The sequence below is a fragment of the Lissotriton helveticus genome, chromosome 4_1 (genome assembly GCF_964261635.1).
Source record: "Lissotriton helveticus chromosome 4_1, aLisHel1.1, whole genome shotgun sequence".
Lineage (NCBI taxonomy): Eukaryota > Metazoa > Chordata > Amphibia > Caudata > Salamandridae > Lissotriton > Lissotriton helveticus.
In genome coordinates this window covers 2,128,815,978-2,128,842,776 of record NC_136063.1, presented here as the reverse complement: position 1 = coordinate 2,128,842,776, position 26,799 = coordinate 2,128,815,978, and the positions used below count along the sequence as shown (strand labels likewise).

Here is a 26,799-nt window from a genome sequence, read left to right as displayed (position 1 = left end):
CAATGTCTAAGAATTGGTTTAGACACTGTAGGGGTACAGGGCTCATGCACCTGTACCCTCACTGTGAGAAGTTGGCCTGATGTGCAGTGCTCACTATTCTAGTGATCACTATATATCAGTCCAAACAACCCTTATTGATGATTGGTTGTAAGTCAACCTTATAGACCAGCTATCCTAGTAGCATGGATACGAGCAGTCTAAGGCTAAGACTCTAGAGGGCGTGTTAAGCCAGCTGTTTTACCATCACATTACCCCTTGAACACCCAGTGAAAGGACACCACACAAGTGTTATGAAAATAAACAATGTATTTATTAGAATCACAACAACCCTGTACTCTTTATGAGGACAGGGTGCTAAGCACACAACAAAACTCTTACGAAAATACTTAAGTTAGCACGGTATACACAAATGCCCGAGGGGCACGAAAAACCATATACTCTAAAAGTGGAATGCGAAATTACTAGCAGGTAAGTACAGTACTAATAGGCTTTGGAATCGCTAGGACTTGACTATGGAATCGTTAGATTACTTCTAGGAGGCCCAGGGGACTCGGGTGCAGAGTGTGCACTCTCACGCGGGATGCGGGACAAAGTCTATGATAGCTAGTAAAGGTAAAGTTAGTGTTCACGGGCGAACCCGACCTGGTAGGGAGAAAACGAAAGTGGATCCTGACCCTTGGGTAGTGAGGCTATGCTGGGGCACCGAAATGCCAAAGTTACCTAGCCCAGGGGCTGCAGCTGCATATGTCTCAAAAGACGTCGGGAATCCTCGTTGACGAACCAGGAGCCTGGAAGAAAGATGCTGGCAGGCGACCAGTGAAGAGAGTTTGAAGAGATCCAAGCCTGGATCTGGAAGATGGATGATACCTGAAAGCAGAGGGGACCAAGTTCGTGACTACTAGCCAGTAGTCAGGGGGCACCAGGAGGGCAAGGGCCAGTCTGGAGCAACCAGACCAGCAGTAGTGATGTCGTCGGGCGTCGTTAAGGAGGCCCCAAGCCAGCGGGCTAGTGGCCGAACAACGCGGTGAGCAGCAAAAAGCAGAAGGGCCCCACGCCGATCGTGGAGATGCTGGGGGGCTGATCTTCGGTGCTGGAGCTGCTCAGGGTCGGGGCTTCTCGGACCCCAAAGCACTCGCCAGTAGATTACCCGGCGGCCTTGCTGTGAAGAAGTCGTGCAGTCTTGGCAATAGCCGGTCCCTTGAGGTCTCGTCGCACTCACGGTTCTCAGCTTGGCTGTAGAGGTGAGTAGAGGTCGGAGGGGCCAGGGAAGCCGGGTCTTGTTGAGCTGGGCAGTCGGATTCCGGAGGAAGGACTTGCAGCAGACCGCAGTGTTCTTGATGGTGCCTGCGGATGCAGGGTGACTACTCCTTAGTCACAAGGGAGAATCTTGAAGAAGGAAATCTTGAAGTCCTTTCGCAGAAAGTCGTGTCTTGATTCCAAAGATGATCTAGTTTGGAAGGGGGCCTGCTCCTACCTTTATCTGGGAAAAGGGGGCTGGTACGCGACTAAGTCCTGCCCTATGGGTGGGACCAGGAGGGGGGTGGTTACACCCCTCTCCTTTGGCGGGCTTTCCACAGGCCAGGGGCTGGAGTGCCCCTGGAACTGGTTTCAGCCGGCCTATGCACAGTGAGCACCGGGGTGCCACTTGCAGTCACCTTCCTCTGAAGCCCTGCCTACCTAGAATACACAAAACCCTGTCTGGGACGGTGCTGGCACCGCCCCTGGCAGGAAACCCTTTGTCCTTATCTCCTGCTCTGGGAGGACTCCCAGCAGCAGGAGGGCAGACTTGTGTCTCGGTGGCAGCATCCATTTTGTGGAGCTAAGGCTCTGCTTGACTTTAACCGGGGTTACAGGTTACCATCATGTCGTGTCCCTCTAGAAGGGTGGAATGCTAACCCCGTCGCCAGAATTGGCGAGGGGTTAGTATTCCAATTCGTATGACACCTTACTCGACATGTTTTGATAAAGCGATACCAGAGTTGGCATATAACCGCGAGGATTATAATGCACTTAAGAGTATATGGTATGCGATATCATGGAAACGGCTAAGGGATGGGTCCCGAAAGCCGCAGACAGGCTCAGCTCATGCCAGAGCACCATCTCACACGATTCCAAGCACTCTGCCTTCAGGATTGTTAAGGCCTGCCATAGGAGTGACTGATAGGAGATCTGTGTGTCCATTTTAGGGTTAGATATAGGTATACTATATCTAAAGCAAAGGGTGATTACACCACCTTGCCCCAGCTGTCGTGCAGCCAGTTGTGTCAGTTTAGTTAGTCAGCCCAGGGGTGGCACAATACGTGCTTCAGCCCCTGGGAGACTTCTGGGTACACCTCAGCCCTGGGTACAGGGACTTAGAGAGGGCCCAGTGCCAATTCAGTACCTGAGTACAATTTGGATAGAGAGAACAGCTAGGCTGTGGGTCTGATTAGCAGGCCCACAGCCAGGGAAAGTCGTAAACCAGTGCAGCAAAAAGCAAAAATCTGGGTGATCATAGGATTGCAGACCCTTCTCTCCTACACTCACCACTGGTATAGTGCACCCAGCTAGAGGAGTGGCTGACCTATGCCAGGGAAATGGGTTGTAGGCATGGCACACAGGATGTGATCAAAAGAAAATTTAGGGTAAATTGCGCACTCCAACGGTTATTCAGTTAGTCAAGATTTTCTACATTGAGAATGATCAGCGTGCCACGCTTAAAAGATGCCTGCAGAGCATGTGAGATAGAAGTAATTGTGGCCAGATCCCTAAGGTGACTTGGACTAAAGCATGCACAGCTATGTGGATTTTAAGTCATTGATTATTGGAATTCAACTAGTTTTTACTTGTTAAGCTCGGAATCACATCATTTTCAAAGTACATTTACAATCATTAATAGATAAATATGTTCAAAGCGACGGCGCCCAATACATTTCGGGATCACTATCCCTTTGTCAGGGGAAAACCTGTTGAAAATGAAAAATTATCAATTTGTGTACAATGGTGGTTCAAACCTTATTTTTAAATAAAGCTAGTAATTTATGGTATAAAAGGTTTGTGATACTGAACCAGAAACCTTGTGTCATCATTTAGACTTATGTCACCTCTAATGCATAGATACCCATCCGTGTGAAAGAACTCCTTTGTTCATACCAGACATGAAGGTGTGAAAAGTACTCCTACTTACGAACATGGATCTTCTTCAACACCTGGCAATATATCAACAACAGCACTAGATGCCTAAAGCAACACATAACAAATGACCGACTGCTTCACATAAATGACTCCTTCAAAAACACACATATAATGATGCCTCAAACAGTAGCATGCTTAAAAAAAGTGTATACCTCTGTAAGAAGTCTGTGGGTTTCTTAGGCAGTGCTCAGTGGAATTCAACTGAGGAACACAATACCCTTTCACTACGCTCTGCCACAACCAGAAACATACTTATTCTTATTGTCACCATTCTACCCAGTCAACACGGTTACAACATTAATATGCAATAACTCGTAGTCCTGAAGTTTTATCTCCTTCCCGGCGTCATTGACTGCATACTGCATCCAGCGTGTGGAATTTTGTGGGTTTCTGAACCAGTGCTCAGTGGAATTTAACTGAGAAACACAATGCTGTTTCGCTGCGTTCTGTCAAGACAGCCAGCAACAAACAAACTGTCACCAAACTGCCCTAACACCATGGTTAAAACATTCAAAGGCAATGACGTTTTACCTCCTCCCCGGCGTCATCAACTCTGATCCGCATCCGACGTATCGAATGTACAACTATAATTCGCGGGCATTCAATTAAAAACTGAAGACTGCTCTCCCAATATTTTGTTCTGATGATTCAAACGCACGCCATCTTGAAGTGAAGAACTCCATTATGAAAACTTGGACCAATCACTCAATTCATCAAGCAAGCAAACACTGGGGACCAAAGTGCAATTAAATTACAGGATTATACCCCTAGTGCTAACGTGTGACGCTATATTAGCTACTCACATAAAATTGCATATCGGAGATGACCACAACATATCTCTTAACAACAACACCATCTTAGAGTGGGTTGACAACTCACGGAGCTGAGGTAGCCTACCAGTGTTACCGCCTCCTGTCATGGTTTCCCTCGCCCATGCCATCCACGGGCTCCAGCGCGATCCTGCACAAACACGATCGGCACCACCAAAGGACCGGGACTGCGAATACCAGCATGCCTAGCGAGAGGATCGCGGACCGGAAACGCCTTCATAAGCGTAACTCAGCGAGGACGCAGCGTCGGATATTTCGAATCCTTGCCGACTTTGCCTACCGCCGCTGAACCAGGTACAGAGGTATTCCGTTATTATCAGCAGACCGGAGGAATTAGAAACGGAGGTAAGAGTGAGCGGCTGCTCTCTGCCCCCGCATCGTGATACTTTGTAAAGCTAGCTGAGACGCACACCACGGAGGTGTTAGCCGCGTCTCAGCTGAAAAGCACGGAAGGTGCTTTACACCCCAGCAGAGAACAGAGGTGAGATTGAGCGGCTGCTCTCTGCCCCCGCTCCTTCCATAGTAAGCTTCCTTGGCAACACAAGCAGAGATGCACACCACGGAGGTGTTTGCCGCGTCTCTGTTTAAAGACACGAGAGGCTGCGCGCTGGTCCATTAATGGAATCCTGGGGTTAGCTCTTTGCACAGAGAAGGTTGAGCGGCTGTTCCCTGGATCTGGTCACGAACTGCATGGTCGATTGCCCGGCTGGGCAATCCCAAGGTCGTTGTATAACTAAGAGCACCCACACAGGATCAGGAGCGATCTCACTGACATTATTCCCTTAGCAGCTGTCGAACGGCATTTTCGGCTGTTTCTTAGCACGGTCCCCTCCGTTGGCAAACACCGGGACCGGTGTTCATGCGGAGGACGGTAAGAGCCCCAGGTGCTGCTAATGGGTATCGTTGACTTTACTTTCATGTACTGTATGATTTTCTATTCGGCTAGTTCTGTCATTTTCTTTTTATCCATTAAAGACAGCAGTAGCCAATTCAAGTTATTTTCTCTCGTTATATCCGGGCCTTCCCCGATCCCAGGAACATCAGGTTGTTACACCTCCCTAGTGTAAGAGCATCATTAATGTCAAGTTTCCTGAACGTAGTTCCTCGCAGCTGAAGTTGTTCAGACTTTGGATGTAGAGTGCTAAACGGTTGCAAATATTTATGAATGCATATTTTTAAATACACATTTAATGAACATTTTGTCAACAGACATTAGTATGCACCTTTTTGATCTAAACACAAATGTGTACTAGCTGACTTGAGTGATCACTATACTAACAAGTTTACGAAAACAGTTTTTGAAGTAGAAGCTTATCAAATTGGTGACTGATACATTATTGGACGTGTGTGTATGACCTCATTAATTGCTGTGTGTTTTCTGCCACTCTGGTCATAACCTACATGTCTACAAGGGACTAAGTGAGTTTCATAAAGACGGACACTATGCTGCTCTCATAAACACGCTATTTCAAATTTACCATTCAGGCCTAGCGGCATTAAGGTATTCAATTTTTTATCCAAAATATTTCTCTTTGAAAAAGTTTTTAGAGTTGTCTGTACCTTCAAAGATAGGTACTTGTTCTATAATTTGAAACTTTAATTGAGCAATGGTATGTCGACACTGCTCCCAATGTGTGGCCAAGCTAGAATTTATGTTCTTGATCCTGATTTTACTTTTATGTTCCTTGAGCCGCATCTTCATTTTCCTTTCAGTTTTCCCAATATATAATAGGCTGCATGGACACTATGGAATAAACAACGTTGTTAGTGTTGCAATCAATGGAATGTATTAATTTAATATGTTCTCCTGTTCTGGGGTGAAGTAATAGGTCTTCCATTATGACATTGTTGCAGTGGATGCAGTTGTGGCATTTCTTCGTGCCCGCTTTTCCAGGGATTGTCTCCATCCTGTTCTGTGATAGGATTTCCTTCAAATTGTGTGATCTTGTGTAAGCGAAAAGTGATTTCTCTATGAAAAGCCCATGAAAATCTGACTCTTACTATAGAATTTCCCAACGTTTACACATGCTTCTCTTCATCTCCTGAGATATGGATGAATGAATAGACTATTTTTAAAGCGCAGACTTAGCCCAAGGGCATCAAGGCGCTAAATATAGAACAGTATGCAGGCAGACAGGATCACACTCAAACCAGCCTCCCCGGGAACAACCAGGTCTTTAAGGTCTTTCGAAAGATTGTGTGAGATCGTTGCCCTGAAAGATCATCCGGGAGAGAGTTCCACACGTTGGCAGCAGCAATTAAAAAAGCTCTCCCACTCCATCTCATCCTTTTAAACCTAGGAACAGTGAGAAGATTATTTTTTGCTGACCTAAGATTCCTCGAGGGCGCATACGGTGGGAATAAGGCCTTGATACCCACCGGGCCCAGGCCATAGTAGGCGTTTGGAGTGAGGCAGAGGGTATGAAACATAATTCTGCGATCCACTGGGAGCCAATGCAGCGAGAGAAGGGAAGACGAGACTGAGTGATGTTTGGGTAGAGCCATCACCAACCTTGCAGCGGCATTTTGCACCAGCTGCAGGCGACGCAGCTGTCCTTTGTTGATGCCTAAATAAAGGGCGTTGAAATAGTCCAATCTGGACAGTATTAGTGCAACCACCACTTTTTGCGTGCATCAAATGAAAGGAACTGTGAAATTTTCCTTATGAGCCTAATAAGCCCAAAGCAAGTGGCCACTGTCCTGGAGACCTGCAGATTCAGAGAAAGGGAATTGTCAACCACAACTCCCAAGTGTTTACCATGGGTAACAGGAGTTGGGCAAGTGCCCAGGCAATCAGGCCACCACTCCCCTGACCAAATGTCTCGCTTGTCCCCAAAAATCAGGACTCCTGTCTTTCCACCATTCAATTTTAGATAGTTTTGTACCATCCATGACTAGACTGCTTGCATACAGTTTTTAAAATTATGCGCAGAGTTACTGACGAACAAGTTACTTACCTTCGGTAACGATATATCTGTAAGAAACAGTAGTTAGTATTAGATTCCTTACCTTAGAATATCCCCAGGCGTCAGTCTGGATCCGGAAACTTTTGCGTAGCAGTACCCCTGCGCGTCGGTAGGCGTCGTCTGCAGGCGTCCCCTGCGGCTCCGCGTCGTCGGCGTCGTGCGCCGTGATGACGTCGCTGGAGTATATAGACGCCGCCTCCGCGCGCTGACGTCAGTTCTTTGCACACAGCTTTTCCGCGCCAGAACACGCAGAGCCATGTGAGAACCAACACTGGTGCCATTTGAAACTAGGGCCCTGAAAGGGATGTCCCTAACCCTAGGTATCAGTTCGCAGAACGGGGAGGATGGGCGGGGCGGTAAGGAATCTAATACTAACTACTGTTTCTTACAGATATATCGTTACCGAAGGTAAGTAACTTGTTCATCTGAAAGAAACAGGTTAGTATTAGATTCCTTACCTTAGAATAGATACCCCAGCAATACCAACCCCGGTGGTGGGTCTGCGAACCAATACAACCTACACCAGAAAGTCCTGGAGGACCGAACGGCCAAAGAAGCCATCCCTCCGGACTTGACTGTCCAGGCAGTAGTGCCTCGCAAAGGTGTGCAGCGAGGCCCACGTGGCCGCCTGGCAAATGTCCTGCAAAGGGACTCCCCGGCCCAGGGCAGTAGTAGCCGCCGTGGCCCGAGTGGAATGGGCCCTCAGCCCAACAGGAGGCTCCTTCCGAGCCAAAGAGTAGCATGCTTTGATGCACAGGACGACCCACCGAGAGATGGTCCGTTTCTGTACCGCCCTTCCCTTCTTCGCACCCACGTAGCCAACAAACAGTTGGTCATCCACCCGGAACTGGCGTGTGCGATCCATATAGAATGAAAGCGCACGTTTTGGGTCCAGACGATGGAGCCGCTCTTCATCCTTTGAAGGATGCGGAGGCGGGAAGAAGGAGGGCAAGGTGATGGACTGCCCAATGTGAAAAGCAGAGACTACCTTGGGCAGGAAAGAAGGTCTGGTCCGAAGAACCACCTTATCAGGATGAACAGACAAGAAAGGAGGTTGAACAGAAAGAGCCTGGAGCTCACTCACTCTCCTGGCAGAGGTGATGGCTACCAGGAAGGCCGTCTTTAAGGTGAGAAGACGGAGAGGACAGGAATGAAGGGGCTCAAAGGGAGCGCACATCAGGAAAGTCAAAACCAGGTTCAAGTCCCACTGAGGCATCACGAACGGAGTTGGAGGATACATGTGCGTGATGCCCTTTAAGAATCTTAACACAATAGGGGACTTGAACAAAGATGGCTGATCAGGTAGCCTCAAGAAGGCGGAAAGGGCAGAAAGATAGCCCTTGATAGTGCCCAGAGCAGAGCCCTGCTGGGCAAGGGAAAGGAGGAAGAGGAGAACCTCAGACAGAGGGGCAGAAAGGGGATCCACAGCCTTTGCTGTGCACCATGCCACAAATCTGTTCCACCGGCAGGCGTATACCGACTTTGTGGAGGGACGCCTGGCTGCCAGAATGACATCACAGACTTCAGGAGGCAAGTCAAATGGCCTCAACTGTCGCCGCTCAATCTCCACGCATGGAGGTGGAGACTGGACAGGTTCGGGTGGAGGACCGTCCCCTGCTGCTGCGACAGAAGGTCCTCCTGAAGGGGCAGGCGGATCGAGGGACCGACTGTCATGCTGAGTAGCTCGGGATACCAGTACCTTCGAGCCCAGTCCGGAGCCACAAGGATAACTTGGGCCCGGTCGCGCCTGATCTTCTTCAGCACTCTGGGCAGAAGTGGTATAGGCGGAAAGGCGTACAACAGACCGCAACTCCACTCGCGCCGAAAGGCGTCGCCGAGCGAGTGCCGTCTTGGAAACTCCAACGCGCAGAACTGATGACATTGCGCGTTCTCTTCTGTGGCGAATAGATCTAACCAAGGCTCTCCCCATTGCTGAAAGAGGCCTCTCGCCACATCCGAGTTCAGACGCCATTCGTGATCCACCGAGCACCGACGGCTGAGTTCGTCCGCCCTGGCGTTCAGAGAACCTGCCAGGTGTTGAACCGTCAGAGTCACGCCCTGACGTTCCAGCCATTGCCAGAGGCGCAGAGCCTCTTGGCAAAGGGTCCACGACCCCACACCGCCCTGTTTGTTGCAGTACCACATGGCGGTGGTGTTGTCCGTGAACACCTGCACTACACTCCCGTTGACAAAGGGGAGGAATGCCTTCAGTGCTAGGCGAATCGCCCGCAGCTCCAACATGTTGATATGGAGCCGGGACTCCGCCGGAGACCAGAGGCCTCTGATCTCCGCCTCTCCCAAGTGGCCACCCCAGCCTTGGAGGGACGCGTCCGTCACAACCACGTGCTCCGGTTGGGGAAGGGAGAGGGATCTGCCCCTGACCCAATCGCGGTCTGTAAGCCACCACTGCAACTGTCTCGCAGTGCCCTCCGAGATCAGGACATGGTCGGATAGGTTGCCCTGATGCTGGGCCCACTGAAACTTCAGGTCCCACTGCAGAGCCCGCATCCGCCATCTGGCGTGATGCACCAGAAGGATGCAGGAGGCCATCAGCCCCAGAAGCCGCAGCGTCAACCTGACCGAAACCCGGGATAACGGCTGAAAGATGGGAATCAGAGCCTGAATATCCCGGACCCGCCGTTCCGGGGGATAAACCCGAAACTGCGCCGAGTCGAGAACCGCTCCGATGAAAAGGAGCTTTTGAGAGGGACACAGGTGTGATTTCGGCACATTGATGGAAAACCCCAACTCGTGCAGGAGGTCTGCCGTCATCTGAAGGTGGTGGACGACTGTCTGGGGCGAGCCCGCCTTCAACAGCCAGTCGTCGAGGTAGGGGAAGACTGAAACCCCTAACCGGCGCAGATGAGCTGCGACCACCGCCATCACTTTCGTGAACACCCGTGGGGCGCTGGTAAGGCCGAATGGGAGCACGATAAACTGAAAATGCTCGTGGCCTACCGTGAACCGCAGGTAACGCCGGTGGGCCGGCAGGACGGGGATGTGAAAGTACGCATCCTGCAAGTCCAACGCTACCATCCAGTCTTGTGGGTCTAGAGCAGCCAAGACCTGAGCCAAAGTCAACATCTTGAACTTCTCCTTCCGGAGGAAGCCGTTGACGTTCCGTAGATCCAAGATAGGACGCAGGCCTCCCTTGTCCTTCTTGGGTACCAGAAAGTAGTGGGAGTAGCAACCACACCCTACTTCTGGCCCAGGAACGCGCTCGATGGCCCCCTTGGCCAAGAGGGCCGTAACTTCCTCCTGCAGAAGTGTCAAGTGGTCCCCCGACACACGGTGGTTCTGCGGTGGCATGGCTGGAGGAGTGGACTCGAAGGGGAGGGCATAGCCCCTTCGGACAAGCTGCAGCACCCACCTGTCCGATGTTATCGCGCGCCAGCGGGAGTGGTGATGGCGAACCCTGCCACCCACTGGCGTCACGTGAGCCCGAAAGCTCGGACTAGGAAGGCTTGGATGCCGCAGCGGAGGGAGGCGTGGACTGACCACGACGCTGGCCTCTACCGCCACCACGGCGGAAACCACGGGCGCCACCGCGCTGGGGAGCGCTCTGCGCCGCGTGGCTGGCAGCACGTGTGGGACCTCCTCTCCCTTGGCCACGAAAGGGCCGAAACGAACCCGTCTGCTGGCGCTGGGTCTGGGTCGAGAGACCCAAGGACTTGGCCGTGACCCTGGAGTCCTTGAAGCGCTCCAGCGCGTGGTCCGCTTTGTCACCAAATAGGCGACTGCCATCAAATGGCATGTCCATAAGCGTATTTTGGACGTCTGGTGAGAAGTTGGCAGATCTCAGCCAGGCATGGCGACGAATCGCCACCGTAGTGGACATGGCCCGTCCCAGTGAGTCCGTGGTGTCCAGACCACAACGGATCGAGTACCGCGCCGCATCCCGGCCTTCAACAAAGGCCCGGGTGAGCTTGTCCCGCACTTCCTGGGGGCATTGCGGCAAACACTCCTCGACCGTATCCCACAGGGAGTGGGTGTAGCGGCCCAAGAGGCACGCGGTGTTACAAGACCGCAGCCCAGCACTCAAAGAGGAAAACACTTTCTTTCCGAATTGGTCGTACCTCTTTGATTCCCGGTCGGGCGGAGCCGACGGAAATGCGGACTGCGAAGTGGAGGCCTGGATCACCAGACTCTCCGGGGAGGGATGGGTGGACAGGAAGGCAGGGTCGTCCGCGCAGGGACGGTGACGCCTGGCAACGTTCCGGTCAACCGGCGCACCAGAGGCGGGCCTGGACCAGGTGCCCAGAAGGACATCCGTCAGGGCCTCATTAAACGGCAGCAGAGGCTCCTGGGGGCATGACTGCGGTTTAAAAACTTCCGTCAGGATATTCGGTTTGACCTTCGCGACGGGGAGCTCAAGGTGTAAGGCCTTGGCAGCCCTCATCAGGACCACCGAATAGGCAGCACCCGCCTCGGACGCCACAGGGGACGGAGAGACAAACCCAGGGTTGGGCGACTCGTCCAGGCCACTGGCATCACCCAGATCACCTACCCAGTCCACATCGTACTGGCAGGCACGGGATAGAGGGTCCTCAGACCCCTCCCAACCCTCTCCATACTCCTCCTCGTCATACCCATATTCTGGGTCGACGATATAGACATCGGGGTCAACAGGCCCCATCGGCGTCGGGTCCGGCGTCGGCCGACGCCGGTCCGGCTCCGAGTCCGGAGTCGGGGAGGAAAGGGGGGTGGCGCCGCGCGGCGTCGGTGCCGGGGACCCGACGCCGGCCGGAGCCGACGGCGGAGTCGCTGCACCACGCGGGGGCGGTACCATGGGCTGGCCCACAGGAACCGACGCCGGAGAGGCCGGGAGACCAGCCGGCGACGAACCAGAGGGAACCAGCGGCGCCGGGGCCGGAGCCACCGGCGGCGCCGGGGCAGGAGCACCCGAACCGCTCGGGCCCCCAGACGGGACCGACGGGCCCGCAGGCGCCGAAGGCCCCGCCGGAGAAGACCTCGCCCTCATAGCAATGAGGAAGGCCTCGATCTCCTCACGCGACGCGCCTTCCCCAGGGACCGACAGGTGTGGGGCAGACGGCGTCGGCGACCCATGCGGGACCGCGGGGGTGGGGTCACCCGAGCCCCCGGCCGCAGCACGCGGGCGTCGGGGGGAGTCGGGGGTGCGATGGCGACGCCCCGACTTCTTGTGCTTACCTGACGAGCCGGAGGAATGGTGGCGACTCCCGGAGCGCCCATGGCGGCTCCGCGACCGCTCCCTCGACCGCTCCCTCGACCTCCGACCGGACCGGGACCGCTCTCGACGCGGGGCCGACAACCGGAGTTCGAGAAGCTTGCGGGACCGCTCCCGCCTAGCTTTTCCAGTCAAGGCCCGACAGTCGACGCAGGACTCCACGTCGTGGTCCGCGCCCAGACACCGGAGGCAGAGTCGATGGTGGTCGGTGACCGACATCATGCGGTCGCACTCGTCACAACTCTTGAAACCGGGCATCCTACCGGCACCGTAAAGATCAATCAGTTAACAAAAAACTTGGTCAAAAGACCGGAGTACTGCTCTTCGGATCTGCGCTAACTGGCGCGGAAAAAAGAAGAACTGACGTCAGCGCGCGGAGGCGGCGTCTATATACTCCAGCGACGTCATCACGGCGCACGACGCCGACGACGCGGAGCCGCAGGGGACGCCTGCAGACGACGCCTACCGACGCGCAGGGGTACTGCTACGCAAAAGTTTCCGGATCCAGACTGACGCCTGGGGATATTCTAAGGTAAGGAATCTAATACTAACCTGTTTCTTTCAGATATTATGCGTGATAGACACCATTATTTGAGTGTCGTCCGCATAAGACAGCACCTCCAGTCCAAACGATTTCACCACCTTTGCAAGCATGGCCACATAGATATTAAACAAGGTGGGGCTCAGGGAGGATCCCTGAGGTACTCCGCAAACAAGGGGGGTAGAATCAGAGTAAAAGCTTGCCAATTTTACTGTTTGAGACCGCTCACCAAGAAAGGAGGCTAGAAGATCCAAGGCCGAGCCCCCAACACCTATCTCCCTGAGACGCTTCACCAATCTCAAGTGAGACAGGGTATCAAACGCTGCGGTGAAATCAAGTAAGATTAGTAGGGTGGTATGCCCTGCATCCACCTGTGCCCGTATATTGTCAAATACCGCAGTGAGGGCAGTCTCCGTGCTATGAGACCTTCTGAACCCATGGTGAGAGTCATCCAAAATAGGGTGATTCCTCAAATAGGCACTCAAATGAAAGTTCAGATTAGATTCTAAAATCTTCGCTGGGACCGGCAAAAGGGAGATGGGACGGCATTTTTTTTAGATTTGTCGGGTCTAGTGACTTTTTAAGAAGTGGCCTAACCACTGCCGCCTTCCAGGTCAAAGGATATTAACCCTGCGAGATAGCTAGATTTAGGACCGTGGTGAGGTGCAGAATAAGCGCAGTTTGGCAATTTTAAGAACCTTTAAAGGACAGGGATCCATAGGCGATCCAGACTTAACTCCTTCTAGTAGGTGCTCTTTCGTTTCTGGTGGTGGCTTTGGAAAAGCAAGTAAACTGGGAAGCGCCATATTACTAGAGCTGTCCATTAGATAGATTTCAGGCAAGGCAGCAGGTGTCTGATGCAGATTTAAAGTTTCCAACTGAACATATATATCAGATATCTTAGAGCAAACAAAGGAAGAAAGTCTGTCGCAAAGCTCCTGAGAGGGCTCCACTGGGTCAGTAGCCGTAGGTGCAACAAGAGAGTTAAAGATGTTAAGAAGCTCCATAGGCAATTTGATGGCCTCTGAAATTCCTTTTTCCTCCATGATAGCTGCTCAATATGCTTTCAGACATTGTTTATGCAACTCTCTAGAGTCTTTCCTTCCTTCTGCACTCCTGTCTCAGCTTACGCAATTGGTCAGAGAACCAGGGTGCAGAAGGCTTTTTTCTAGCCAAATAATAACGTTTCTTGGGAGCTAGAGTATCCATAACGGATAGTAATGTTTTAGAAAGCTTGTCTGCAGCTGAGTTAGCACTTCTTTTTTCTTTTTCCCCACGCTTCTGCATAGACCTCAATTAACTGGGGGGCCAAGATGTCCTTATACTCCTTATAGAAATCTCCGGTGAAGCCATCTAACCCTGGGGCAGAAGAGCCCCGCAGAGTGCCGATGGCTAGTATGACATTGTCAACAGAAATGGGTTCCGCCATGAAGTCCAACATATATATGTCCAAAAACACTAGGGCAATTTCGTCAAGGTAGGCGGTTTGGGCCGACCCATCGGGGTCAGCCCTAGAGGTGTATAGCCTGGTATAATATTCTAAAAACTGATCTCTAATGGCAACGGTGGAGGTGAGATTGGTGCCGGCGGCAGAGTGCAGTTCAGTAATGTAATTTTTGCTGTAAGGGGGTCTCAACATTTGTGTTAGAACCCGGCCGGTCCGCTCGCCCTCTCCATATCTCCTTGCAGTGTGGTATTTCCCCATGTGTCCCTATACTCAGTCAGCAGAACAAGCCTTTTGGTTCTTGACGATGCGTCAGGGAAGGTCGCTAGTTGGATATCTAACGCGGTTATGTCTCGCTCTATGTGGGTCATTGTCTGTCAAAGGTCTCCAAGGACACCGGCCTGTTTGGAGATACATATGCCCCTGATAACAGCCTTAAGGCCCTCCCACAGTACCGCCATGGTGTCAACTGAGCCGGTGTTAAGTTCGAAATAGTCTTCGATCGCCTTCCGGACCTCAGACTTAAACTGGTCATCCAGGAGGGCTCTACTAGGGAAGCGCCATTGCCTCTCATATCCCTCAGGTTGGGGGATCAGCTAGTGAAAGACAACTGGGGAGTGGTCTGAGTAAGTGGAAGGGAGTGTAGTTAGCGACCCAAACCAGTCTGACACCTCAGGAGAGATCAGCCAATAGTCTAGTCTTGACCAGGTTCCGTGTGGGTCTGAGTAATGAGTATATTTGGTGAGATTGGGATTGCGTTGTCGCCAAATATCAATCAATGTGTGCTGGTCGCAGAGGACCCCGAAGGCGCGCCTCGCTCGGGGCTTGGTGTCTGGTGCTTTGGACGTACTGTCTAGTGTCGGGTGGATTAACAGATTGAAGTCCCCTCCCAAGATCAGTGCGTGCGGCTCGTGCTGAATGATCCAAGTGTTCAGGCCATGGAAAAATTCTGGGGCATCAACGTTGGGAGCGTAAACATTCACTAGGGTGACTTTGCGGCCATAAAGGCTGCCCGTGATTATCACGTATCTGCCCTCGGGGTCAAGAGTCATGTCTATGAGCGTGAAGGGGAGTCTCCTGTGAACCAATACGGCTGTGCCCCTAGCATAGTTACTATAATTGGCAAAGAATCTGTGTGCACCCCGTGCTGGTGCCAAACCGGGCAGAGTCTGTAGTGGGGAGGTGCGTTTCTAGCAAGTATGCAATGTCGACCTTGTGTCGAATAAGGTAATGGATCACTTGTCTCCTTTTGCGGGTGTTATTAAGCCCGCTAACATTCCATGACATGAGGGTGATAGCCGAGGGTCCCTGTATATTACCTAACCTTGACATGTGAACATCGTGGAATCGTGGTCAGACAGGAATGTATACTGAACAACAATACGGTAAACAATACTAAAATAAAGTGTAAACAGCAACATTTCCAGTGTGTAAATACAACCCCTGTCCCGCACTGACCAGAAGGTGGCCATACCCCAAGAAACTATCACGCCTGCAGGCCAAAGGGACCATCAGGCTCAATTGAGGACAAAACGAGGCCCCTCAGTAATGCAAAAAACCAAGCACAAAGGGGGGGCAGGGGGTGGATAGCCCGCAATCAGGCCGGACAAGTGACATATCCAATTACAGTATCTAAACAGTACGATTTCCCGTAAATGAAACAAAACAATCTATGACATGTAAACCCTCATCCAGTTCCGGAGGCAGAAGATAGCTCCGCACTAGCATCCGATCCGCTGTGTGGCGGGGAAGGAAGGGCACTCTCCGCCGAAGGTTGAGTGTTCTGGGTCTTGTATGTGCGGCAAAATTCTTGGGCCTCTGCAGGATTGTCGAATATTCGTGACCTTCTGCCGAAATAGACTTTCAGTCTCGCTGGATATAGCACCTCATACCAAAGCCCAAGATTACGCTGTGCAGCCTTCACTCGCTGAAATTTCCGCCGTGCCTCCTGTGTCATTGGGGTAAAGTCTGGGTAAAAGGATAGCCTCGATCCCTGCCATTCTATCACCCCGCGTTCTCTAGCCAGTCTCAATGCCGTGTCGCGGTCGCGAAAATTTAGAAGCCTCGTTATGATAAGTCTAGTGGTAGACCAGGGTTCGGTCTGGGCCCGAGAGCCTGGTCGGCCCTCTCCACCACAAAACCGGGGTAAAGGCCTCGCTGCCAAACAGGTCGGTGAGGAGCTTCTCAACAAAAAGGTCCATCCGGCCAGTGGACGTCCTCTCTGGGACCCCCATAAAACGAACGTTGTTACGGCGCCCACGTGCTTCCAAATCCTCATTCCTAATGGCGACCTCTTTCAGTAGGCGCTCCGCCCGCTCTAGCCGCTTCAGTGACTGGGCCGTCCCATCCTCCAGGTCTGACACACGTGCCTCTGCAACGTCTAGCCGGCGATCATGGGCCTGAACCTTGGCACCCAAAGAAGCGAGAGATTGGTCCAAGGAGTCAAAGCGTGAGTCCAGCGCCTTGAAGCCAGCCCTCATTTCGAGCAGCATGGACGCCACCGAGGTCTCAGAGGGTTCCGCTGCTTCCGCCATAGGTGCCTTGTTCACCGACAGTGGGGGGAGAGACTCAGCACCCTCATTGGCTTTGCGAAAGGGGAGAGTACTTTGTTTGGGGTCCTTGCGCCCCATGTCTCAGGCAAGCACGTCCGTTATGGGAATGGCGAGGCAAATGCGTGTTGTGCTCAGTCCGAAGTGGCCAGCTCTCTATGGTCTCACAGGGGCATGGGGTCTCATCCACGTGCCGCCAGAGAGAAGATAGAAAGGGGCCACTGGGGGGATCAAAACGCACCTTATAATTCAGAAGCCAATGTGTGCCCAATGGGGGAGGGGGCAGACTCACGGGGCACCCACGAGTCCAGGGGGGTCGAGGGGCACCAATCCACCTTAAGTCTCCTGCAGAGCTGGCAGCGTGCCGTTGGGGAGGGGAGCCAAGCTTTTGTTCTGTGCTCGCAGATAGAACACGTGCAAGTGAATGAAAGGGCCCACAGATGAAGAATTCCAGTTGCTGGAGGCACTACGACACGGCTGTCTCCTGTCGGGCGCACCCCCTGGCCCCCATCTGGCCCCCACCACCACCCAGACCAGGGCCCCAGCCAACGACAGCCGGCGGGCCCTGTCCCCGCGGCCGCCAGTCACCAATCCTCCCAGGGCGGGGCACCCGGCCCGAGCGCAACCCGCGGGACATGCCTCAAAGGAGGGGGCACTCACCGGGCCCCGCCTGATTCTCCCGATGTCGCCGCTGGGGTCGGGTCCGGTCACGGCAATCTCGCTGCAGCCCGGCGCAGGGTGGGCCCGCCAGGGCGCTAGATGGGTCTGCGCTGGCCGGCCCGGCACCTGCACCACATGGCAGCGCTCCGGCGCTGGATGGAGCAGAATCGCTGCAGGTGTCACATTCAGGGCAGCGTCGCCTACGCTGTCCGTTCCGCTAAAGTTTAGTTCGAGAATATCACGTATAGCGGGGGAAATCGCCGCTGGGCCGGCCTGATCGAAACGAGCTTCACTAGCAGGCGGCCATCTTCGCCGCCCGCTTGGCCACGCCCCCAGCTGAGTTAGCACTTAGATGTTCTGAGAGCTGAAATTCCGTGAGAGAGTTAGCTATCACTTCATTGCTGACCAGATTAAAATTTCATTTGTCAGCAACTTTTGAATTTTCAGGTTGAAAATTACCAGGTGTTAACCTTATTTCGAAGGGAATAGCAAAGGGGTCTGACCAAGCTAACGGAAGGGGCTCTCCCACCCTGATCCGTTGATCATTAGAAAAAATCCCGTCTAGAGTTTGACCTGCAACGTGTGGGAGATTTAACTAATTGTGGGAAGCCACAGCCATTCAAACATTCCAAAAGAGTTTGTGTGTCGTGGCTTATGGTGATTTCTAAGCGAAAATTAAAATTCCCAAGAAGATTCATTCTTTCTAGATAGGGCTCCAGCCGATTGCACAAGTCCTGGCTGAAAGAGGCCCTAGGGCCCGGTTGCCTATAGCAAAGAACACCAGAGAAACTTTCTGCTGGGGTCGTATTTATAAAATATAAAGCCTGGTATTGGTCGGGCGTTGAGGTAAGAGGTTCAGAGCGACAGATGAAAGTATCTGGGTTAGCATTTTGCCACACTCTGCAGGAAGTGGTCAGACCTATGGGTGGAACCCTGCAGCTCATAGGACAGGAGTGCTCTCCTGCTTAACCTGTAGCTTGCAGGGAGTCCACTCTTTAGTAATTTTGAAGCAGGTTTGATCAACAGGGCTGTAGTTTCAAATGGTGCAAAAATGGGCAATCTTCAGAGTTCAGGCCTTTGGAAAAGCACATCACTCTTCAGCGCAGACCCTTCTGATTCTCTCTTGAGTTTCAAGCAGCAGATCGGAGAGGCACCACCCGTCTCAGATACTTATTATTCAGTGTTCTCTGGGGTTAAGCCGCGGACGACGCCTACCGACGCGCATGGGTACTGCTACGCAAAAAATTTCCAGATCCAGTCTGACGCCTGGGGATATTCTAAGGTAAGGAATCTATCACTAACGTGTCTCTTTCAGATTTTTAATTATGTACTGAATTGGTGTTTTTAAATGCTTTACATACCGGTCTTTAAAGATAAGCTTGCCTGCTTGCCGCCACATTACCAAGGGTTGAGCATAGGAATCATTTTCTTATACTTATTCTGAGCCCTATGCCATGTTAGTGGCGTTATTGCCAGTGGCAGACCTACATTTGCCCCTACCAATAATTCACTTTTCAACATTCGGCGCTCAACGGTGTGGATGAGGACTTGCGTTTAAAGAGTGCAGCTTTCAGAAAAGTGAATTAAGATTTTAAAAATCCTCTAAATTGCCTTAGAACAATACGTTTGAGTTTTGGAATAAGGACTAAACTGTTTTTAATCCATTGTTTTGATTTTTCCAAATTGTTCTAAGTCTGTTGTGCCTAGCTGTTGTGACCCAAAACTAGGGAACCATGGAGCCAGACCTGGCTAAACTGTCCCAGTTCAGGATGACTGATCTTAGGGTACAGTGTAGGCTGAGGGGGTTGTCTGCTTCTAACCAGATTAGGAAGGCAGGGTTGCTAAAGGCCTGGGCTGGTGTAGCTGAGGAGATGCAGGGGGGGAATAGGTAGTGTTCCCCTCACCCGCACAAACAGGGAGATGCTGTCTGCGCCTAGAAGCTCCCCCCTAAGGGGCCATCCACAGGGATGGCCAGTATAAGGGTGGAGAGTGGTGCCCCCGAGGGGGGTAGTCAGGTGGTGGAAGCAACCATAGTGTCCCTGGGTGGGGTGAATATTGCAACCCTTGCTGTCTTACCTCCAACATGGACAAGTACAGGCAGAGGCCTAAAGTGTATGGGACTGAAGTTGAGACTATCAGGGACACATGGGCAAGTGTAACTATTGTCCTGGATGAGCTGGTGCCTCCAGAGAGGTTGCTACCTGGTGAATTTCGCCAGGTGACTTATGTAGACAGCACCACCAAACTCCATCCTATGGCTGTGAAGGATTTGGAATGGGGAGGTGTGACATGCCCTATAAAGGTAGCTGTTTTAAAGGTGCTCCCACTCAAGTGTTTACTGGGCAATGATCTTGAAGCCTCTGAGTGGTCAGAGGTGGAGAGAGGACTCCATATGAAAATATTGGAGCTCCCTGAGTGGGTATGTGCTGTGACTAGGTTACAGCCTAGCCAGAAGGGAGGGACTGGACACTTGGACCCTAGAACAAAGGGCCAAACATCCAAGGACAAGGGTACTGGGCCAGGTGAACCAGCCCAGGGAACTCCAGAGGTGCAGGAAGAATTTAACCCTGATTCGGAGGATCTGGCCTCTGAGGGAGGGACTCTATCCCTGCAAGAGGTGTCAGATTTGGCAGAGCTGACAGGAGCAGGTGGACCATCCAGAGAAGAGTCCAGTAAGGGACAGAGAGACTGTCACACCCTTGAGAGCTTGAGGTGGATTGCTTCTAAGCAAGAGGAGGGGGAAGACAGTGGGTTTCACAAACTCTACTGGGAAGATGGACTGCTTTATACTGAGGCCAGAAACCTCAAGTAGGGGCCCCCCAGGAGGCCTCTTCCTCTTCCACTGCTTCCATTTCTCCCTTTTCAACATCTTCTCCAGAGAGACTGGAAAAGACTTTGTCGAAGAAAAACAACTTGCAAACATCTGGAGCCAACACTTGATGGCAGGATTATGCAAAGCATGTTTATCTATAGCACACATGCCTCGAAACATATAATTTAAGCTAAGCAAAATGATACAATACAGTTTTCAGTATGAACATAAGTATCTTTAAAAAATAATTTCAAATTATAATAAAGAGATCCTTTAAAAAATATATTGCACCTAAAGGAACACTCAATGGGCAAAGATTAAACTGAACTTGTTTACAATTGTCTTAAGTCATCCCAATATTTGATTTCTCTTACACTTTTTCACCAAGTTCCTCAGCCATGCGAAGAATTTCAAAAAGTAGTGTCATTTTTCCAGAATGCTCCAGAACTTCTGCATCTGCTTCAGTGACAAACTCTTTATACCAGTCTGCTGTTGGGCTTTCGGGAGTGGAAGAAGTAGCTTTGGCTGTTGGGAGAAAAATAAACACAATTATGTTAAGCCAGTTATGAATGGAAGAAATTAAAGAATGTGAGGAGGGTGTACATCATTCACTGCTGAGAATGCACTCGTCAGATTCCCATATCTTTTGGTTAGAGTCTTCGCACACCTAACAAAAATCAGCAAAACCAAGAATAAACTTTATGCACTAGCTCACTCACCAGGAAGGGTGGCATGTGTAGCTATCAACGTTGGAAATACTGGAGAAGAACATGTTACTTACCTTACCATTGGTAATGATTGGTGGATACTCTACCTGCAGATTCCTCATCTTTTGAATTCCCTCAGGGGCCAGACTGGATCCAGACCCCTTTCTCCCAACTGTTCCCGCACGCTAATAAGTGGCGCTGTGTGAGTCTAGCGCATCCTCATCCAACTCCTGAAGTTATGATGCAGGCCCGCTGTTGGGACGGGAAGTCTTCTGCATGGCTCTAGATAGGATGCTCACCTGTTCAATGCTGATCTCCTGGCAAGGCACTAGAAAGTACTGGGGGCTTTCTTGAACTCTGCCTGCCTGCATGTCGAAGGAGGGTCTACCTTTTACATGGTTGAGGCCCTAGAGCTTATCTATCAGATCCAGGGCATGTATAGTGCAAACCTCTTTTAAAGAGAGTGCCTACTGCACAATTTACCCAATCTGTGATAGACTGACAATGGTGGCATCAATAATTTATACTCAGGAGTACCTGTAACTTTGTTCCCTTTAGGAGGGACTGCCTACTAGCTCCATCTTCTGGTAAGGACTGTTCAGTCTCTCTTATCTGGGTTCTTTTTATTTCTGTCATATGTGGGATGTCTGTATTGAGAGTCAATGGGTTCACTGGGTGAGAATGGTGAACCACTGTGTTTAGTGTGACCTGAGCTTGTCTGTTCTGCTGGACATTCCCGTTCGCCCATGCCGCTCTCTGGCGGGTTGAAGCAGGCACCCATTCGGATGGTGTAGGTAAGCACCCCTTTTTGACATGGTCACCCCCACTTGGCTTGGTATTTGATGAGATTTTGACTGCAAGTACACTGGGTTCCTGCTAACCAGGTCCCCAGTGCCAGTCTTCTTTACCAAAACTGTACATTTGTTTCCACAACTGACAATACCTTTAGCACTCCCTGTAAGTCCCTAGTAAATGGTACCCTTTGTACCTAGGGCAAGGAGGCTAAAGAGGGTCCTTAACGGCTACAGCACAAATTATGCTATCCTAAGGGACCCCTCATCAAACACAGATTGCCATTGCAGGCTGTGTGTCTTGGTGCAGACAAAAGGGAAAACACGACATGGCACACATCTCTGTGTGCCATGCCCACAAACACTGCATGAGGTATAGGTAAGTCAACCCTACAGCAGGCCTCATAGCCCTAAGTCAGGGTGCACTATGTATAGACATATCCGCGTGAACAGATATGTCCCTGTGCTGGTCACTTCTATTGCTGCCAGTACAAGTGATCAGGGAAGCCATTTTAAGTACATGTGCTAGACACAGGTGAGAACGAGTTCCCCAGCCACACAATGGCTTTACTGAAACCAGAGAGGTTTGGTGTAACCCATCTTGAATTAATCCCACACTGATTCCAGTTTCTGATTTATTAATACATGCACCCAGAGGACACCTTGGAGGTGCCCCCTGAAAACCTACCAACTACTAGTGTACTAGCTGACTGGTCTTAGCTAGCCTGCCACCACAGACGAGTTTCTGACCCCCAATTGTGAGGGCCTTTGCACGCAGGAGGTCAAAACAAAGCATGCTTGGGCAGAGGGTGTTTACCCTCCCTCCCACAGGAGGCCTGTGAATTAGCATTCCAAAGCAGGGAGCTTCAAAGAGCCCACTGCCTTTGGTATGCAAATCTGGCTTCCCTCACAGAACCCTCTTGACCAGGGCCCATTTGTCACCAGGACAAGGCGTGAAAATGAGTAGTCAGACAGGCCTGTTCACCTTCAGTCTAGTTCCACCCCTCAGGTGGGCTATTTGAAGTGAAGACTTCATTGCAGTCTGCCATCTTAGATATGGCAAACTTAGGAACCCTGGGACAAGGTTATGACCACTTCCCACAGGCAGTAGTCATATAGGGGGCGTAGTGACCTCCAGGATAAATAGTTCATTGACTTGGAGCAAACCATGCCGGTCTGTCTGTTGACTCCAACAATTGCGCCAAAAGACAACAGCTGGTATGTCCCCAAAGCTTGAGCAAACTGCCAACACTTAGCCCAAGAACCAGAAACTCCAGTTGATCTGCTCCCCTGCACCTTGCAGGTACCAAGAAAGAGCTGTGAGGCTCCAAGACCGCGAAAACCTGACCCCCGGAAAGCACCACTGCAAGCAAGACACCTAGCCTGAGCTGAAGTGGGCCAACAGTGGCAACGTGGTCTCTAAACTCTCCAGACTCGAAGACAACCTTGGGTTTCCATGTTGTGCACTTCTCAACGCCACCTGTAGTCTCTGTTTACAGGCCCCCTCTACTGCAACTGCTCCCGGTGACAAATACGACACCTAAGGACACCTCTGCTCCTGTCGTCCGTGGAGAAGAGAATCAAAGGTGTCCCCACGTCCTGAGCATAGGCCTGAGTCCCCTGCTGGTTCCACCCAACTCGCCTCCCTGTATAAACTTGCAGCCTCTTTTCATGCACACGATTCCCCATAGACTAACATTGGGCACCCAACGCTGTATTGCACCAGTACACCCGGCCACCACAGTGACGCTGGGGGTGACCTGCTGGTGCTGCCTTGGACCTTGCCCCATAGTCACCTTAAGTCCATGAGATTGGTCTCATAATTCGCTGTACTCTACCTGTATGCCAGATCTTGTTTTTCCTCCCTTAGGATAACATTGATTGATAAGTTTGGCAAGGACAGAGACTAAGAGGAAGCCCTTTTCATATGGACTGATTATGGCACCCACAATGGGTTGTTGAGACATCAGAGATCCAGGACTATCCTTTCAGACCCAGGAAAAGGGTTGAACTTGAGAAGGTCTCTCTGTGACGGATTACCGGTGAAAGGAGTTTGCCAGTCTGACGTAGGAGTTGTGCGTTCGCTCATTAGGAGGCATCCCAGCAAATAACGAGCGGCATCTGTGAGGCTTTTGGAGGCAATTGGCTTTGGAACACAAGGAGACGCAGACAGCTGCACACAATAAGGAAACTTGGTGCACATGAATACTGAGGGAGACAGGGAAACACCATATTGACATTGAAGGTGAGGGTGCTTTGCTCTGACCCCCTCCTCTGTGGTGTGGGAGCCTGTGGGTGCTTTCAGGTACCATTTCATTCAGTAGCCAGGTGGAGAACTTACCATCTATATCCTTGGCCACTGCCCGAGGACTTGCATAGTCTCCAGCTTTGTCCTCATTTGTCTTGCATTAGTAGCACTGTCACCGTGGGTGCCCCTGCGATTAGGAAATACTAGACTGTGCACAGTGGCCCATGTGGTACAGGCCGCTACATTTTTGTGTTACACTAGGGTATCAGGGTGGACTAGAACCCTGGCCTGCCACTACCCTCCTGCAGCTAGCTCAGTGGCTACTGGTCTAGTGAGATTCCTGTAACTGTGCCAAGAAAACAAGCATCACTAACAAGAATCCTGACACCACCAAAGTGGTGTCCTCGCCAAGGAAGGGTGGGCACTCCTACTTCCTTGAGTGGTGGGAGAGTGGGTGAACGAGGAACATATGACTTTATTCCAATTGTTGAAACCATTTTACTACAATCCAACTATTGGTACCACTGCTCTAGCTTTGCAAGATAATCCTATGCAACATGCTTTGTATAATGCAATGTTAACTGCGCTTTTGTAGTGCTTGGCGTCAAGACACTAGAATACTGTTTGGGAGCAGGAACTCTGAAACACAGGGTTATAGAGACTTCTGGTTTTCACTGTGCATCTTAGTTTTATGTGTAGTATATTTGTCTTCTGTGTGTTAAAGCGTTTTCTTTTTATAAAGTTAAGCACTGACTGGACATTGATCTTATTGGCTGGTATTACAGTGTAAAATATAACCTGAATATCTAGCCCACCTCACCCCCTTGAGTAAGTTTTGTACTGCTCTGTCTTGCTACCAAGAGAGTCAAAAGCTGTAGAGAAATACTTAGTTATCCAGGTTGGCCTTCGGACACCAACGTTGAACAACTCCAATTGATGCAACTGGAGCTCAGTAAAACCGGACTGCCATGATGCCCCAGGAAACATGTCCTCACATCAGCATACAGGCACCCCCCATGAGCACTAATGTTAGTTTACAAAGGCAAGCTTCATTCCTTGAGACAGAGTCACTGACAAATTTGGAAGAGGGCCTGTGCGATTAATCTCAAATGGGACATTTTAGCCAATCAAAAGTTCACTCCACAGACCAAGCAGGAGGAAGTATCGGTGAGGAATCTGCGCTTAGAGTATTCATGAGAAAAGGCTTACCAAAGGTATTATTGATTCTTCTAATGGCTATTTCTAACTGCAGAGTTACCACCTTTTCAGTAGATACCAAAGCAAAAGAATGTCTAAGGTGGTGGGTCTGACGACTGAACTTTGCACCATAAAGTGTGACAGACCGGAGCAGGCAAAATGGCCCCAGGTTTGGACCTGCGGATCAATACAGTAGTGTCTGGTAAAGGTGAGTATAGGTATCAAAGTAGTAGCCTGAAGACAACCAGCAATAGAACAACTAAGTCAGAGCTGCAGCTAGAGACATCTAGCTGCAGATTCCTTACTTTAGAATCAAATACCAAAGCATAGCATTCCTGGAGGTGGTTCTGCTAACTAAAACCCCTAAAAGTTTCTAACAAGAACAGAACTGGTCTAGAACCAGATCAAAAGGCCAGACCTCCATAACAATGTAGGTGAGCAATAACAAAGTGTATAATTTAAAAAACACTTGGGGAAGAACCACAGATGAGTAAAGTCACAAGACATCATAAAAAATATATTTTTTAAAGTATTGGAATACAATTATCCATGTTAGCATGACAAATGTGGTAGAAGCCAACCAACAAGATGAATAGAAAACTACTCACATCCTTAAGGGGATCAGAACCCATGCATGCTCACCACCTGAGCACTGTGGAAAGGACCGCAGTAAGAGAAGTCAAAGATACAGAAGGCATAGGAAAAACATTACCCATGATAGAGGGCAATTTGCCAAATTACTCTATAACAAAAAGCTATTGTAGCACATAGTCAAACTTGAACAGTGTGTTAGATACTTAAGACATGGAGCAGCAAGTGTAGCCACGGAGGAAAACCTATGTGCCATATACAGTTCTACCTCAGCCAGACCGCACTGAAACAGCGAGAGAGGTCCACCACCAGTGGGACAGGATAAAGAAAGCACTATAAAAAAAGAGCCTAAGACAACATACATAACATGTGTAGGAGAGTAGGGTCTGCTTTCCTATGGTCACCCCACTTTTTGCTTCACTGGTTTTCGACTTTAATGTGGTTGTGGGCCTGCTAATCAGACCCACAGCCCAGCTGTTCTCTCTCTAAATTCATACCATGTACTTTAGGTACATCACCAATTGGGAAATGGGTCACTCTTGTGAGTCCCTGTACAGTGTACCATAGGTACCCAGGGCATAGGTGCACCCAAGGCCTACCAGGGGCTGCAGCATATCTTTCGCCACCCCTGGCTGGCCATCCAAACTGACACAACTGGCTGATCACTCAGCTGGGGCAAGGTCGTGTAATCACCCCTTGCTTAGGTATAGTATTCCTATACCTACCATTATATATATGCACCTATAAGTCACTCCTATGGCAGGCCTTAACAATCCTGAAGGCAGAGTGCTTGGTTTTATGTGAGATGGTGCTATAGCATGAGCTGAGCCTGTCTGCAGCTTTCGGAACCATGTCCTTATAGCTGTTCTATGATATAGCCATACCATATACTCTTAAGTGCATCATAATCCTCGTGGTTATTGCTAACTTTGGTTTGGCTTTATCAAAACATGTCGTGTAAGATGTCATACGCTTTGGAATACTACCCCCTCGCCAGTTCTGGCGACGGGGGAAGCATTCCACCCTTCTAGAGGGAGAAGACATGTTGTTCCTGTTAATCCCGGTTAAAGTTAACCAGAGCCT

At 50.7% G+C, this 26,799-nt stretch overlaps 1 protein-coding gene across 1 annotated transcript in view; it reads right to left on the bottom strand.

Moving 5' to 3' along the window:
* ATRX (ATRX chromatin remodeler) overlaps window positions 1–26,799 on the bottom strand; it is a 1,815,989-nt gene that overhangs the window by 527,063 nt on the left and 1,262,127 nt on the right. Inside the window, exon 28 of the mRNA XM_078688830.1 lies at window positions 20,557–20,707. Within this exon, the coding sequence (XP_078544956.1) occupies window positions 20,557–20,707 (151 nt within the window). The remainder of the gene's footprint in view (window positions 1–20,556; window positions 20,708–26,799) is intronic.